The 15,659-nt window shown below is 38.5% G+C and overlaps 1 protein-coding gene across 1 annotated transcript; it reads right to left on the bottom strand.

The window, feature by feature from the left end:
• Positions 1-3,024: 3,024 nt before the first annotated feature.
• On the bottom strand, positions 3,025-15,641 carry PSMD13 (proteasome 26S subunit, non-ATPase 13). Its single transcript, XM_039353219.1, has 13 exons — positions 15,403-15,641; positions 13,883-13,961; positions 13,039-13,073; positions 12,903-12,958; positions 11,709-11,752; positions 10,324-10,410; positions 9,271-9,442; positions 8,322-8,401; positions 8,117-8,242; positions 6,530-6,592; positions 5,448-5,528; positions 4,996-5,112; positions 3,025-3,824 (listed from the first exon to the last, which is right to left on the bottom strand). The coding sequence occupies exons 1-13, from the start codon at positions 15,495-15,497 to the stop codon at positions 3,729-3,731; spliced, it is 1,131 nt and encodes a 376-aa protein (XP_039209153.1). The 5' UTR covers positions 15,498-15,641; the 3' UTR covers positions 3,025-3,728.
• Positions 15,642-15,659: the final 18 nt, after the last annotated feature.

The following is a 15,659-nucleotide window of genomic DNA, read 5'->3' as shown; positions in this document are numbered from 1 at the left end:
TGCTTTCTTGAGGAGAGGGACCTTGTGGATGCTGCAAGATTTCAGTCCTTCACAGTATAGTGTGTTACCAATTGTTTTATTGGTGACTATGGTCCCAGCTGCCTTGAGATCATTGACAAGATCCTCCCGTGTAGTTCTGGGCTGGTTCCTCACCGTTCTCATGATCATTGAAACTCTACAAGGTGAGATTTTGCACGGAGCCCCAGACTGAAAGAGATTGACAGTTATTTTGTATTTTTTCCATTTGCGAATAATCGCACCAAATTGGCGATAGTCTTGTAGCCCATTCCAGTCTTGTGTAGGTCTACAATCTTGTCCCTGACATCCTTGGACAGCTCTTGGCCATGGTGGAGAGTTTGGAATATATTGATTGCTTATGTGGATAGGTGTCTTATATACAGGTAGCAAGCCAAGATTAGGACCACTTCCTTTAAGAGAATACTCCTAATCTCAGCACCTGTATAAAAGACACCTGGGAGCCAGAAATCCTGCTGATAGGGGATCAAATACTTATTTCTCTCATTAAAATGCAAATCAATTTAAAACTTTTTTGAAATGCGTTTTTCTGGATTTTTTTGTTGTTATTCTGTCTCACTGTTAAACTACCATTAAAATTATAGACTGATCATTTCTTTGTCAGTGGGTAAATGTACAAAATCAGCAGGGGATCAAATAATTTTTTTCCTCACTGTATATAGAATATTGGCAGGAAGATAATATGAAGAATGGTTTTTGACACCAGTTATATTGTTTAAAATAATTTTTATTTGCAGGACACCCAATCTTGAACCTAGTCACCCACATGTAGCCTAACATTGTACAATTCTAGTCTGTGCAGTTGATTTATAGTTCAGAAAGCCATATGAAAATGAAGTTGACTAAACCATAGCTAAGCTAGTATAAGTAAATACAGATAGTACTTAGTTAACAACAGCAATTGGGACTGGAATTTTTGTCAATTAGGCAATGTGGTCTTAAAGTGTGATGTCATGACCACATCACTTATTTACATCAGTTCCAGCATTTCCTGGTTGCCATTGTTAAGAGAATCCCATGTCATGAAGTGAGGACATTACTGCCATTTGTGATCTCCCGGTTCTCATTGACTTTGTAGAAAACTGGCAAAGAAGGTTGCAGATGGCAGCCACATAACTTTGGGATACTACAATGGCTGGAACTTTGATTAGTTGAAAATTCCACTCATTCAGTGCTGTCAACAAGTTAAAATTCACTGAACAAGTCATAGTGAGAAACATCTGTATCTGTATTATAAATAACCAGTTTTAATCTGGAAACAAATATGATTTGCAACAAACATTGAGTGAAGTTAGGGAGCTATAAAGTTTATGAGAAGGGATGCAAGGAGTTACAGCCAGGCACTACATTTCTGGTTTTGGGTTCTATCACATTTTTTAATGTGATACCTCCTAAGTATTGTACAGCTCATTAAAATGCTGTTCAGTTTTTCTCATAAAGAGAAAACACAAGCTAGATTTTTATTTAGGAAATTCTTTAACCAGCATTGTCAGCTGAACCTAATTAATTTATGTTGACTTTAAAAAAATGGCATTGATTTAACCAGCTTAGGCTGCTTCCATTTTTACTATTTTTATAAAATGCTTAATATATGGAAAAGAGGGTAGCATTGAATTATAGTTCCAAGTATCTTTCTACATCTGGCATGCTGTGTAGAACTGCTAGTATTTATACTCTGAAAGCCACATAAATACCATTCCGTAAGTACATTAGAGGTAAGTAAATAGGGCATGTAATTGCTGAAAAAATAACATTTGTGAGAAGAAACAAAACCTTTAGCTGGCATGTTTGAACTATGAACTAGTCTCCAGAATGAACTATACCACTGATGGCGAACCTTTTAGAGACCGAGTGCCCAAAAACTGGCCCCGCCCCCGCTCCATCCCCTGCCCCGTCCCCTAGGTCACCCAACTGGCTTTGAGCCAAAGGCGGTGTCAGAATTTAGTCTGTTTCTAGCTTAGTGCTTTAACAACTACACCAAACTGGCTCTCATCACTTTAGTGACTGCTGTTACAACAGTGATTACAAATTAACTTTATGACCAATCCTTGCATTTATGGCTTTCAGTTGGTAAGGCAAAGGATAGCTGAATTAAGACCATAAGCAGTCGCAGTTTCACTTAGCAACCATTTAACAATGGACTTGGTGGTCCCAATTGTCACTAAAGGAATACCTACCTGTATTAGAAATTTATTGGTGTAATAATTAGGACATCTTTGCATACATTCTACACAAAAGAGCAATGAATTAAATGAAGTATTAAGGTTGTGATGCTGCCAGAATTATTTTAGAAGACCGATGTTAATACAGCTCAAATGTTATAGTATTGTCCTTTAGTTTCCTTTGTCTCTTCTCTGCACTTCCAGTAGATAAGCTATTGTAAATACTACCTACTGTTTTCACTTGCAGACCGTTCAGTTTTTAACTTTTAGAAACAATACAACTCATCATAACACAGAGAAAATAAGTGTAGCCTTAAATACAGCATTCTCTTAACAAAAGTTCACTTTTTCTGTTTTCATCATAAAATGTTCAAATGTGCTATTTAAGAGGACATACTAGCACACTACTCATTTCCATAAAAAAATTACTTGAACACATGGGTACATTGGTTAAGTTGTATTCCAGAAGAAAATCACAAGTACCTTTTTCAAGAAGCTATTTTAATACTATGATTTTGCCTATTCTGCCATTAAAAACAAAAATCAAATGACCACTGTACTGATTTTTCTCCAATGGATTTTTGAAATTGGAAATAAATACTGCACGCAAAACAAATATCTTTGGAAACTAACAATATAAACTCTTCCCTTGCTCATCCATTAAAGTTGGAAAAAAAAACCCAGAAATTACATCAGCAGCACTGATTTCATTCATGATCAGAATCTTTTAAACTATTTCTACATCATTAAACATCGCCTTGGATCTCTTGAAAACACTCAATTCAAAAGTCAGCTTGTAAAAGAAAATAAATAGAAATGCACAAGAGAGGGGGCAGAGACATTTATTCCAGCAGTTGTTTTACTGCATCATCCAGGATAAAATATTGTAAAAGACGAGCAAACCCAAAGAAAAAGTATAAAAACAAATCCACAAAATTTATGACTTTATTCTCAGAAAACTCACGATGGTACTGAGCAATTTCCTTTATTGCAAAATATGGGAAGGCAATGGGGGGAAAGTGTGTGTTCCCAGTTTTGTTATCTTTAAGCTATCAGGAAAAATGTTCCAGAAAAAGATCATACTTTCCTCCACCCATCAGAAATGCCTGACAATGGTTGAAGATAGTTTTACCTTCTTGCACAATAAGTGCAAAATGGAAGTCTTGCTGCTGTCCTGTGGAGCTAATGACCTGCACCCCTGTGACGTATGTAGTGCCTAGCATTCTCCACTGGAAACTCACACCAAGACAAATCACCATTATGGAATACCAAACCCCATTTTGGTGACAACAGGATGAATGCTCCCAAAGAATACACCACTCAAAGATTAGTGCATAGGAAGGATTTCCTGACTCCAAGCACCAAAGGGTCACACATCAAAAGCCACTTAAATCTCCGTACAAGCATGACAAAAAGTTTTCCCCATTCCTTCCCCCCCCCTTAATAGCATTTAGTACAGAGTCAGTGGTCACAGGGCACTGCCAATTTCAGCAACAGTACAAGGAATTTCCTCAGCCAGTGCAAAGTCCTCTATGTTAGAATATCATGGGCTTGGTGTTCCACCAGCATTTCCATGTTCTTCACATCTGTGCACCAGAACTCCAGACGGTCTTTCATACCCTTTATCTAAAAAAACAAATCAACGATCATATTAGAAACTAAGACACAAATGAGAAAAACTGAGACACAATTGCCGTATCAGAAAATGTCTAGCAAAATACTAACAAAGAGCATTCTAAGCGGATCCGGTTTGCAGAAGATGTGCAATCGGCGCAACAAGCTATGTAAAGGCTCTCCGAAAGGCTCTCCTAGCTCTCACATTTGGCAACCTGTAGAGGAGCTGTACCTCTGAAAACGTTGAGACTCCCAGATGACAGCTGTCACACCTCCTTCCCGTGTCCTGAAATCTCAGCCGATGCCACACCCGAAACCCAGCTGGGCACATTTCAAAAAGAGCCAGCCCACCCACCTCCCTTCCATACCCAATTAAATTTTGGTAATATAAGCCAATACTTATTTGAAACATTCCACCTGCTTAATAGATCTTCCTTTATCAATCACCTAGTTGAGAAGTTGAAAATTTCTTGAAAATAACAGGGCATTTGTTTCAGATAGTTTATTTTGAGGCCTTCAAATACTTGACAGTACTCTACAACAGCTAGGTACCCCAACTTTTGCTACAGTAGATGGCTGGATCGTCCACATATGATATGCGGCAACTGATAAGAGGAAGAATGAGGTCCATGGATGGAAAGCTATAGCTGGAAATAGCTGGTATAAGACCTCAAAGGGACAGTAAATGTGGAGAACAGGCAGCTTCAAAATGTTCACTCTGAAGACCTCTAAACTGTAGCATTCATTTAATCCAGACTGCTGTGAGAAATTTGCTTCCAATTTTGAACAGGAACAAAAACTTCCAAAACACCCTGAATTACTGGAGAGAGCATACTTCCTTTTTTGTCTCAACTCCGAATTAGTTTTACAAGAATGTCTTACTGCTTCCATTTGCCTTGGTAGCCGCATATTATATGACTGAAAAGTGTTGCTAGAAGTAGACATGCTGGCACTTAGAATTAATGTGATTCCTGCTGCTCACTACAAAAAAGTAAGACTTCTACATTCAAAAACTGATGTGTGTGTGTGTGTGTGTGTGTGTGTGTGTGTATACATATAAAATGTGAGGGCTAAACAAATGAAACCCTCTGCCAACAGCCTACTCCGCTATTTTCCACCATAAAACTTTCTCCTATAGTTCTAAAACAGAACCTCTGTGAGGGACTGCATGAGGAGAGGCTACCTGTTGTAAATCCAACACGCGTGGTTGAACCCATGTCATGTGAACCTTTTTATCAACTTCATCAATACTGCCTTTCACCAAGCCTACTGAGAGTGCTTTCATCACTAGCAGCTCCACCTGCACAAGAAAAGAAAATGGCGTCTTTACTGTCTTTCGAAGTAGTACAGTGCATCCCAGGTCACAACTTACTGATCTGAATACATGCTACAACTAAAGGTGAAATAGCCAACAAATACAGAGAACACATAGAGCTTAGGAGTTAGTTAGTCTTGCCCAAAAGCTTAAACAGAGCAGCTTCAATAAAAATTATTTGAAATGAAAATGTCACATTAAATAGTGGATTGCTCTCTATTCAAGTGAGTAAAAAAATTGGTATATAAAGCAAATAAATAAACTGCTCATCAGACCAGATCATCTGCTTACAACTGAGGTTAGCTCCAAAAGCAACTCACCTCGTTTATAGTGATTTTGGCACTTCTAGCAATTTCTTCAAAAGTAAGTTGTCTGTGATTAGCTGGTCTGGTGAAGGTCATCTGTAGCCAAGAAAAGCTATAGGATTAAAACTAATATGGACTTTAAAAAATAACATGCCCACTGCACAAATCTACTTTTGTCTGTCTTTGCTGACCTCAATACAAGATGTTATTGACTGTAAAGCAGTCTAGGTTTTTGACAGAATCTTTACGAAAAAGTAGTACCGTATATTCCAGCGTATAAGGCGACCCGGCATATAAGACAACCCCCATCTTCGGCGCCAAGTTGCATGCCTAGAAAGTCATCTTATATGCCAGAAACTATCGCTATTTCCGGCGTATAAGACGACCCCCGACTTCGGCACCGATTTTAACGCTTGCGAAAGTCGTCTTATACGCCGGAAAGTACAGTATCTTGGCATTATAAATGGGAACTATATAAAATTTGCAGTGATTCTCAAAACCCCAGCCATCTCAAAGCAAGTTTTCAAATAAAAACTAAAGCTAACTGATATTAAGCAGTTTGTGATTAACATTTAATTATTAAATATTATCAATCCATATGAGAATATTTTATATAATGAGTTCCTTTATGCTGTTTTCTGGTCTAATATTTTTGAACAAAATAAATATTAAGACCAACACACCAAAGGATTTTTTTCCATTAACATTAAACAGAAGTCAATACAGAATGAGATTAAATTGAATGACATACTGTATATGGCAGGACAGTAAGCATAATATATTATTAAGATACTAACTGGTGTTCTTAAAATCCACTTATTTCAACCACCCTGATAAGAAGCCATTCATTTTGCATCATAATTTAGTTTCATAGAAAAAAAAAAAACAAGATGTTTCAGTGGGATAATATCTAGCAAGAGTGTTTCCAGAATATAAAAAAAGATCCTCTGCAACGAGGATGCAAATTAAAGTAAAAGTAATATCAGTTAATAAAATGAATATAAACTCTGGCCTATGATTTTGACCAATACTTTGGCCCAAAGAGTCTATGTTATCCCGATAACTAGCAAAGGTGCTCTCTCTGTTGCAGGACTTACCTCCATTAAACACAGTAGTTGGATTTTTTGCAGCAGAAGTGTTTCATTTGCAGCCAAGTCTGGCTGTAAAACATAAACCCAAAACATTAAGAAGCTAACCTGCATTTTATTTTTTAAAAAAAATCTAACAGGAAAGTATCATGCATTTTATATGTTTTGCTTCTGTGCTCAAAAATATTCTCAATCATTCAAAACTTCTAAATGCAGCTGTCAAGATGGCTTAAAATAGATCTCCTTGTGAAGGGAAAGTCAAGAAAAAGAATTCCAACAGTCTTTGCCAATTATCTTTATCTCATTTTATTGGTGGTCCTTAGCACTGGATGTTAGGGAAGCACGGTTTTAGAGAACAAGTTCTACAAAACTCTTCTAGAGTGCAAATCCAGCTCTTACCTGCAATTCATTAAAGCTGCATCTTTTTCCAGGAAGACACAGCTGCTTTAGTGAGCCAAAAAGTGTAACACTCAAGACTCTTACCACATCCTAAAGCACTATACAACAAAGTAGGCCTGCACAACACACAGAGAGCCAAGCAATTGGTGCAGCCCATCGGCAGTTGTTGAAAAACAACCAGTCCACTGACGCAAAATGTCACTGCCATCAGGAAGGATCTGCTGTTATTGCCTAGGTCAGTGTTTCCCAAACTTGACAATTTTAAGGCATGTGGACTTCAACTCCCAGAATTCCACAGCCAGCATTGCTGGCTGTGGAATTCTGGGAGTTGAAGTCCACATGCCTTACAATTGTCAAGATTGGGAAACACTGGCCTAGGTTTTCAAGTCCCCCCCCCCATCTTGAGACATGCTGCCAAGTACCCGCAACGCCCCCAAGCCTCGTGGACACTGCTAACATCACTGCTGCCACTGCACTGCTAGTAGCCAACAGCTGATCACCTCACCAGCTATTTGAATGTGATCTGCAATTATCTGGCCGTTTTGCCTCTACAACAGTGGTTCTCAACCTTTTTAATGCCGCGACCCCCAACCGGTTGTAAGTCGAGGACTACTCAACTGGTGCAGCACCGTTTGCAGAATGGGACTTTTGGCGGGCTCAGCAGGGCAGAGACAGCCTGGACAATTCCTATTGGCTTTTGAAAGCCAATAGAATTAGACTCTATTCAAGAGAGTCTATTCTATTGGCTTTCAAAAGCCAATAGAATAAAAGGGAGTAGCACAGCTAAGGAAAAGGGGGAAAAAATGGCGGACTGCGTTGTTTGGCGACCCCCGTGAAATGGTCGTTCGACCCCAAATGGGGTCCCGACCCACAGGTTGAGAACCACTGCTTTACAACTATGTAGGTCTGATCCTAAATGAATCCAGGTTTGCAGATGGTGTTCTGCTCACAGAACACATTCAACTATGGATTGTGCTCTGTAAGATGCTTAACAGCCCCTCCAATTTGCAATTCCAGGCATGCAGTAAAACCCCGGGGCATCTATTAATCAGCTGAACAAGCCTAAGCTTGCGTAAGAACTATTACAATGATTTAATCTCTCTGAATTCATATCTATACAGAAAATAAGAACAAGATTCATCTAAAGGTGTTTATACTGCTTTCCTAAAATGCTATCAGATCATGCCAATCACTAACCTGTTGGCCCCATGATGATTTCAACGCTTGGAATTTTTCCACATTGCCACTGTTGAAGGCATAAAGAGTGTCAATCAACCACTGTCTGTCAGTGTCCCTCAAAGATTCCAGCACAGGATGCATAAGCTGTAGATGGAGATTGACAGATTATTAACAGCAATTTTTTTTTAAACCCAACTGTTAAAACTAATATAACTCTACTTACCAGTTCCCCAAAGTTATAGACTCCTTCACCCAAGAGTCCTGCCAAGCCTAAAGTAAAAGCTCTTTCCTGCTGGTCTGCCACTGAAAATAAAAATGTTCTACTTCGGTGACTGTCCCACATTCCCTCTCCCATTTCAGTAGTTGGGAGAATCCCCAACTTCACAATTGCTATTTTAAATTCAATTCATATCTATTATTTTTAATCTAAAGTCGAAACACTGACTTTATGTATAAGACAGGGGTGTCAAACTCAATTTCATTGAGGGCTGCATCAGCATTGCGGTTGCCCTCGGGGGGGGAATGGGCATGGCCAGGGTGGGCGTGGCCTACTGGGTGGGCATGGTCAGCTCTACATTGTTCGCGTCAAGGGTGCCTGTGGGGGCCTGGGCAGGAGCGGGACAGATCTGAGGGTCTCTGGCGAAGGGAGTGGGATCGGGGCAAGCACCAAGGCATGGTCCATTTCTTCATTCCTCACAAAGGGTGACACCTCCCCAGCATGCACCCAGAGGGTGGGGCTGATGCGGCAGGGGCTGGTTCCTCGCTGTTTCTAGATGGCCTTGTGGAGCTAAGACTGAATGCGTTTCAGCCACCACAAAATTGTACATTGGCTCCCGGCTCCCTCACTGTTTCCAGGATGGCTTCGGGGGCCACATGAAACCACTTCGCGGGCCACATGCGGCCCCCAGGCCTTGTGTTTCACATGTCTGGTATAAGATAAACACATGTTAGTGTGCATTCCCCACCCTTTTGAAAACTAAGGCTGTGTCTATGACAGTTCTATTTATAGAAGTGCCTTGTTCTTCCCTTAAGATGTTTGCTATGTACTTCTATGTCTGTGTTAGTTTTAAAAATTAAAAAATTCTTGAATTGAGTTGCTCTTTTTCAAGACACACCTTTACAAGCATTACACTGCCAAACACATTCACTGGGGAAAGAAAAAAAATCACTACCTGGTAAGTCTTTGACATCTATGCAGCCCAGGAACCTTAATGCATCCTTATAGTAAGAAGCATGATTCCCAATTGTTTGATAATACTTGCTAGAGAGATCATAGAAGCGGCTGTGAACAGATGTCACTCCAGGAAGGTTATTCAACATTTCCTCAACTTCTTCAATTGTCTCCTAAAGAAAATAAAATGGATTCCAGATCTTAATTTTCTTAAATAATATATATGGAAAGAGTGTAAGTCGGCTTTTAGAAATATATGCATATACTCAATCAGTACCAAAGAAAATTATCAGTACTTGAATCAATGAACGCTAACAGATATAGCCTGAGGTTACCCATTTATTTTAGGAGAGCGACAAATAAATATGCATTTACATATCTCTAGAGCAGTATTTCTCAACCTTGACAATTTTAAGGCATGTGGACTTCAACTCCCAGAATTCCACAGCCAGCAATGCTGGCTGTGGAATTCTAGGAGTTGAAGTCCACATGTCTTAAAATTGTCAAGGTTGAGAAACACTGCTCTAGAGTATGTAAGATTAGCCAGATTGTCCTGAAGAAGGCTAGGTATAATTAGGCAGGGAGATCTGCCAGAATGAGTGAACAATATTTGAAGTCAAGCAAAAGACTTCCTGGTTTCTAAAAGAGAATTAGGTCGTAATACAATATTTGTATATTTGTTGACAACAACTGCTTCAATTTCTCTGAACTGAAATAAAGAATACTTCATTTATATAAAGTAAAAATGTACAACCTAAACTCTCATGTAATTCCACATCTTGGACACATCCCCAGAGTCACTCTTAAAAATTGTCACCAAGATGTAATGTTGAATCATAAGCAAGAGGAGAAACAATATATAGGAGCATCTGTATTAACAATATGTCATTAATTTCATTAAATCAGATTTTAATACTTTTCGCAGAATTCAATAATAAGCACAAGAATACTGGAAAAGAGAAATGATTAAAAATTGCGAGCAACCTAAAAATATAACTATTCAACACAATAGCTAAAACTCAATCAATGAACATGCAAATAAAATACTCCTCACCTTTGTAACTTGCAGGTCACCAATGTTTAATTTTAGAGCACCGATGGCTGTTTTACATAGAATCACAGCTTCATCACTGCTTTTCACCTACAATCAACATAAATGCCACATCACAAAACAGCTATTGTATATAACTCCTCTGTATCAAACAGTAAAAAAATCAAAATAAAAGTCCTAAATCTTGACTTCTGTCCTATCTACTTTCTTACTATAAAAAAGCATACAAGTAGATTGTAGTGTGGTTAATAAATCCCATAAACTAGTCACATTATTCAAATATGCACTATTCAAAATATTTCTGTGGAAAATAGAATTGGTTCCAGTTCAAATGGGCAATTAAAGTTTTTAAATCTTGTATTTATTACTGAAATAGAGCTAGTTCTCATTTTAACAACTGTTCGGCAACTGTTCAAATTTACAGTAATGCTGAACGAATGGTAGTTACTACTATTCCTTGAAATTATGGTTGTTGCAACACCTCTGCAGTCACCTAATAAAAATTCAAGCAGCTTTAAGCCCACCCACATTTACAACTGCAGCATGTGCTCCAACTCCTCCCACCTGCCCCCCCCTCTCTCCCCCATCTATGTCTTTTGGTTACCCCGCACTTTGCTGCCACCATTCATTGTCTTCCTCCTGCTGCTGACAAACCATGCCTGGCCTGGGCAGTTGCCGGTCCTTCACAAGGCCTTCAGACAGTTGCTTACATCTCCCTGTCTCTGCCCTTTTGGCTACTGTCCACAGCCTTCACAAAGGGCCAGCAACTGCCTTAGCCAGATGTACCTCATCAGCAGAAGGATCATGAAGATCAGCTGGGTGACTGCAGGGCGGCTAAAAGGGCAGAAATTGGGGGGGGGGGCTGATGCAGAGGGGAGCATGGCAGGACAGGAGAATTCAACACTCCTTGCATAAAGACTGCAACCAAGGCTACCAGAACTTTTGTCACTCAGTGGCACAGTCATGTTATGTTTAACTAACAATAACTTCGCTTAATGAAAAAAATTCTGCCCCAAATTAGGGTTGTTAAGGAAAGGCTACCTGTACTATGTTAGAGTAAAAATGATGAACCTATATCAAAATTTCTTGTATTCTGCTATAGTTCTTCAAAATTAGTCTCTTCCTTGAGCTTTCCTCAAACAGAACTTTCCTTTTTTCCATTTTGCACACACAGCAATTAACGTTTAAAGCCCCAATAGCAACTGCATGCATAAGTCTTGAATTAATTGAAACATGACCTGCTATCAATTTATATTTTGTACTAAATTGATTATTGCAGTGTTTGCAACCTATCTGTAAATTGGCTGGCCAATATAGCAAATATCTGAAACTAATATTTGAATTAATTAAAAAATTATATACAATTGTCTATTACGTTCTTTCCTTACCTTTTCTCGGGTCTTTTCCAGAAAAGTAAGAGCTACATTAGGATCTAAAGAAATGCAAACCAGAGGCAATATTAGAGATTGTTTTAAATATATATGCCATGCCTATCATGCAATTCAGCATTAACCCTTTAAAAATATATTGTTCAATGAAACATATTACTATAAAAACATATAATATAAATTTCCACATTTTTAAAAATGACATTGTGTACAATGAAATATATTAATATAAAACATATAAAATATAGTAAATATGAAAGAATTCCAGATATGCTTTTCATATCCCTTTACTGTAATTCTCTGTGGTATAAATAAATGTGGGATCTCTTGCATACCGTATCATTTCATCCTACACTAAAGTGTAAACACAAGATTAAAATCCTATAAGTATACGAGCAATTAAATAAGTTTTCAATCTGAACTGAATACTTTATTTGGCCAAGTGTGATTAAACACACAAGGAATTTGTTTCCAGTACAGAAGCACTCATGAAAAGCAACAGAACAATAATACCAATAAAATAATACCAATAAAAGGAGGGAGTAAAGAAAATAAAGATAAATAATACTACAGCCACACTACATGGAAAAATATACATAAACATTACACAGCAGTGTGAGAATTAGGTATTCAGTAGAGTGATGGCACAGGAAAAACATGTCCAGAAAAAACTGCTTTCAATCTGTACTTCCAGAATTCAGCACTTAGTTTGCATATTAATACCATCAGTGGGCAAAATACTCAATTTTGAAAAGACTTTTTTGAAAATGTTACTTTAGAATACTTTTGAAATAATCAAAAATAGCATCTGAACAGTCGCATTAAGATAAAAACAGCTATTCTAGATTTGAAACTGTCTATATAAAACAAATACTCCTTTACCGTATTTGATATATTTCAGTACCAATAAGTACCACAAAAGGCTAAATATATAGATGTTTTCCCTAACAGAGTTGAAGGTTCAACTGCTATTACTTTATACCGGGGGGAGGGTCAAACTGCTGGCCCGCGGGCCGGATGCATCATCCAGAAGCCACGCCCACCCCACTGCCGGCAATGGCAAAACCGTGCCGACACGTTGCACGTCACGTGACGTCGCAAGTTTGACATGTCTGCTTTATACCATTCTCAGCCTCAAAATTTCTACCTGAACCATTGTCTTTAGGAAAATAATTATGAGTAAAAGAAGTTTACCTGTCATTTGCCGTACCACATGAAGAATGATTTCTACAAGGGATAAAGGGTTCACCCTAAAATAAAGAGAAATTATTATGAATCAATGAAAAATAATCTAGGCTTTTTTAAGTCTAGCCATGTGAAAAAAATTTACCTGTGTTCAAACTCACTGATGAAGTTCTCATAAAGCTGTAAGCCAAAAGAAAAAGATAATTTTAATTACACAGATGCACACATGTTAAATAACTACAAACATTGCTACTGAGCACTTTCGTGACAATAAAAATATTTTTGAACAAAAAAGGGAAGAGCAGTGACGGTTGTATGAATAAGGAGATTGCATGGGGGGGGGGTGGAATCTGGCAAAATCACTTTCCTTTGTCCCAGTTCTACAAAGGTATAAAAGAGTATGAAGCCTTTTCATCAATAATAGAAACCTACAAAATTAAAATGTCTCATTAAAGCAAGGATAGTATCTCATGTGATCTATCTAGCTTATTTTAGAAGTCATCCAGGTAAGAAAGTGCACCCCTACCTACAGACATTCAACTGCTTTGCCCTTAATGTAAAAAAGATTCATTAAATGCTGCATCAGTATCTTTAACTGAAACCTGTTAGATATAATCCTGCTCTCTTAAGACAGGAATCTAGTTTTGTGCTATCCTTTCAAGAATTTGAAGAGTACCAAGTTCTCCAGTAGCAAGGGAAAATATATCCATTTGATCCTTCACTACATTTGTTTTCAAAATGACTACAACCTTTTTTTTTATTTTTGTTATATAACTTCTTCAGGGCCACTGCAGTAACATTACATGCCAATGTGAATACCTCTGTTATAAACCTAAAAAGTAAAATCAAATTACTAAAATGAGGTTCCTTTGGACATATAAATTACAGAACTGAAAACTGTGTGTATTGCAAATAGATAACAACCCTTTGCATCTGTTAGGATGATCCTTAAACAAGCCATTCTAATTTAATAATACTAGGACATATACCTTGATAAGACCATCTCCTTGAGCAAAGCAGGGATCTTGCACAAAATCCAAAACCTGCAACGTTAGTTGGTGCCAGAGTCTGTAACATACATAGACAAAAGGAATAGTATCAATATTGACAACTTTATACATGAGCAAATCCAAACTGAAAATTCACTCTAATGCCTATTACATATGGAATTATTCAAAATATTTGTTTGAATAAAAAAAACTTAAATAACATTGATTTTAAAATAACCCACTAACAAAATATGTTGCTTAAAATAAGAAAATAACCAAATTTATCAGGAATGGTTCCTAGGAAAAGTGCATCATTAAGAAAAATCAGGCAGCAGGTTTTCAGAGAACTGCTATCATTAAGTAATAAATAACATTGAGCAAAATAGCCTGTCTCAGTATATCCACAGATATATGTCAATATTTCAGAACAATATATGTAGGCCATCAAAACCTGGATAGGTGTATGTATGTATGTATGTATGTATGTATGTATTCATGTATATTCAAGTCAGTGTTGACTCCTGGCTATTGTCTGGACTGCTGTTTTTCATGGCAAGAATTTTATATAAATAGTTTGCCATTACCTTGCTTCCTACAGCCCAAGGCCACCCAGTTGGTTTTGTGCCTGAGGAGGGATTAGAACTCACAGTCGCTGTTTCTAGGCTGGCACCTTAACCACTACATCAACATGGCTCTCACAATGTATGCCTCATTTAATTTAATATTAAGAACCAAAACAGATTCTTTGTTCTTGCCATGATGAGAAACAAATCATTTGTTGTTGATACCTACATGTTGGTTGAATCAAACTTTTTTTTTAATCCCCCAATGGAACAATATTCCCACTTGTTCTCTACTGTTTGAGAATTGATAGTCCGTGCAGAGCAGATAAAAACTACAGAAGGGGCTACGCAAATAGAACATCAAATGGAAATCTGCTCTGAAAGAATGGAATCTTATATGTCTGGAATATATTTTCATGTTACTTTAAAAAACCGAAATATTTTGTTCTGAAGCATAAACATGTAAATTCGAAAGCAACGTTAAAAGATCGAATTCTGTGCTAGCAATATTATTAGCTGCATGAAAGGTCTGGAACTACATAAACTAGCAAGCAGTAGACCCACCTCCACCCCAAAGTGTTATTTCCAGACTAGGCCAGGTGAACAAGATCGGCCTGAAGCAGACAGGATGTAAAGGAAGGGAGTTTTGTCAGGACAAATGAACCAGCCGCGCTCAGCATGAAGAATGGGGTGAGTCAAGGGGACAGGTGAAAACTGAGCACCCAGTCTTAAGACATATACAGCCTGCTACCAGAAGAGGTCTTCAATATCTCAATATCTTAACCACTGTCTCTTGTCCTTCAGCATTTCCCGAGTTAGGAACCCCTCGCAGTTAGCAAAGATCTTTCCCCCCCCTCCCGCCCGCCACCTCCCGGACTCCAACGCACGTGCACCCCTTTACTTCGCTCCCCTTCCCCCCCTCCCCCACCCCCTTACTGAACCGATCCCCAGACTCACTTTTTATTGTAAAGCTCCTCCAGCCGATGCCAAACGGCAGCCTGACCAGGTCCAGAACTCTGGCTCTGCTGTAGGAAAGCTGGGACGTCCTTCATGGTAGGACCCGGAGGGGAACAGCACGGAAAGAACCGCGGTTCACTCCGAAGAGCAACAGAGACCGGCCCTTCTCGCCGCCGGAAATGCACACTCACTTCCGGCACCTTCAACGCGGAGCATGCCGGGTACCGTATGGCTCTGCGTAGAGTAGCCTCGCTTTA

Source organism: Crotalus tigris, unplaced genomic scaffold, assembly GCF_016545835.1.
Source record: "Crotalus tigris isolate CLP2741 ecotype Arizona unplaced genomic scaffold, ASM1654583v1 scf7180000018504.2861643, whole genome shotgun sequence".
In the NCBI taxonomy this organism is placed as follows: Eukaryota; Metazoa; Chordata; class Lepidosauria; order Squamata; family Viperidae; genus Crotalus; species Crotalus tigris.
Note: the sequence above shows the minus strand (reverse complement) of the source record. Positions and strands in the feature narration are given on the sequence as shown.

Bases quoted from the DNA above. Each gene is read 5' to 3' on its own strand.
- PSMD13 (XM_039353219.1), bottom strand. From the start codon at position 15,497: ATGAAGGACGTCCCAGCTTTCCTACAGCAGAGCCAGAGTTCTGGACCT. The intron at 12,959-13,038 runs GTAAATTTTTTT...TCTTTATTTTAG, and splicing joins ATCAGTGAGTTTGAACACAG to GGTGAACCCTTTATCCCTTG. The intron at 6,593-8,116 runs GTTAGTGATTGG...TATGTTTTACAG, and splicing joins AATCATCATGGGGCCAACAG to CCAGACTTGGCTGCAAATGA.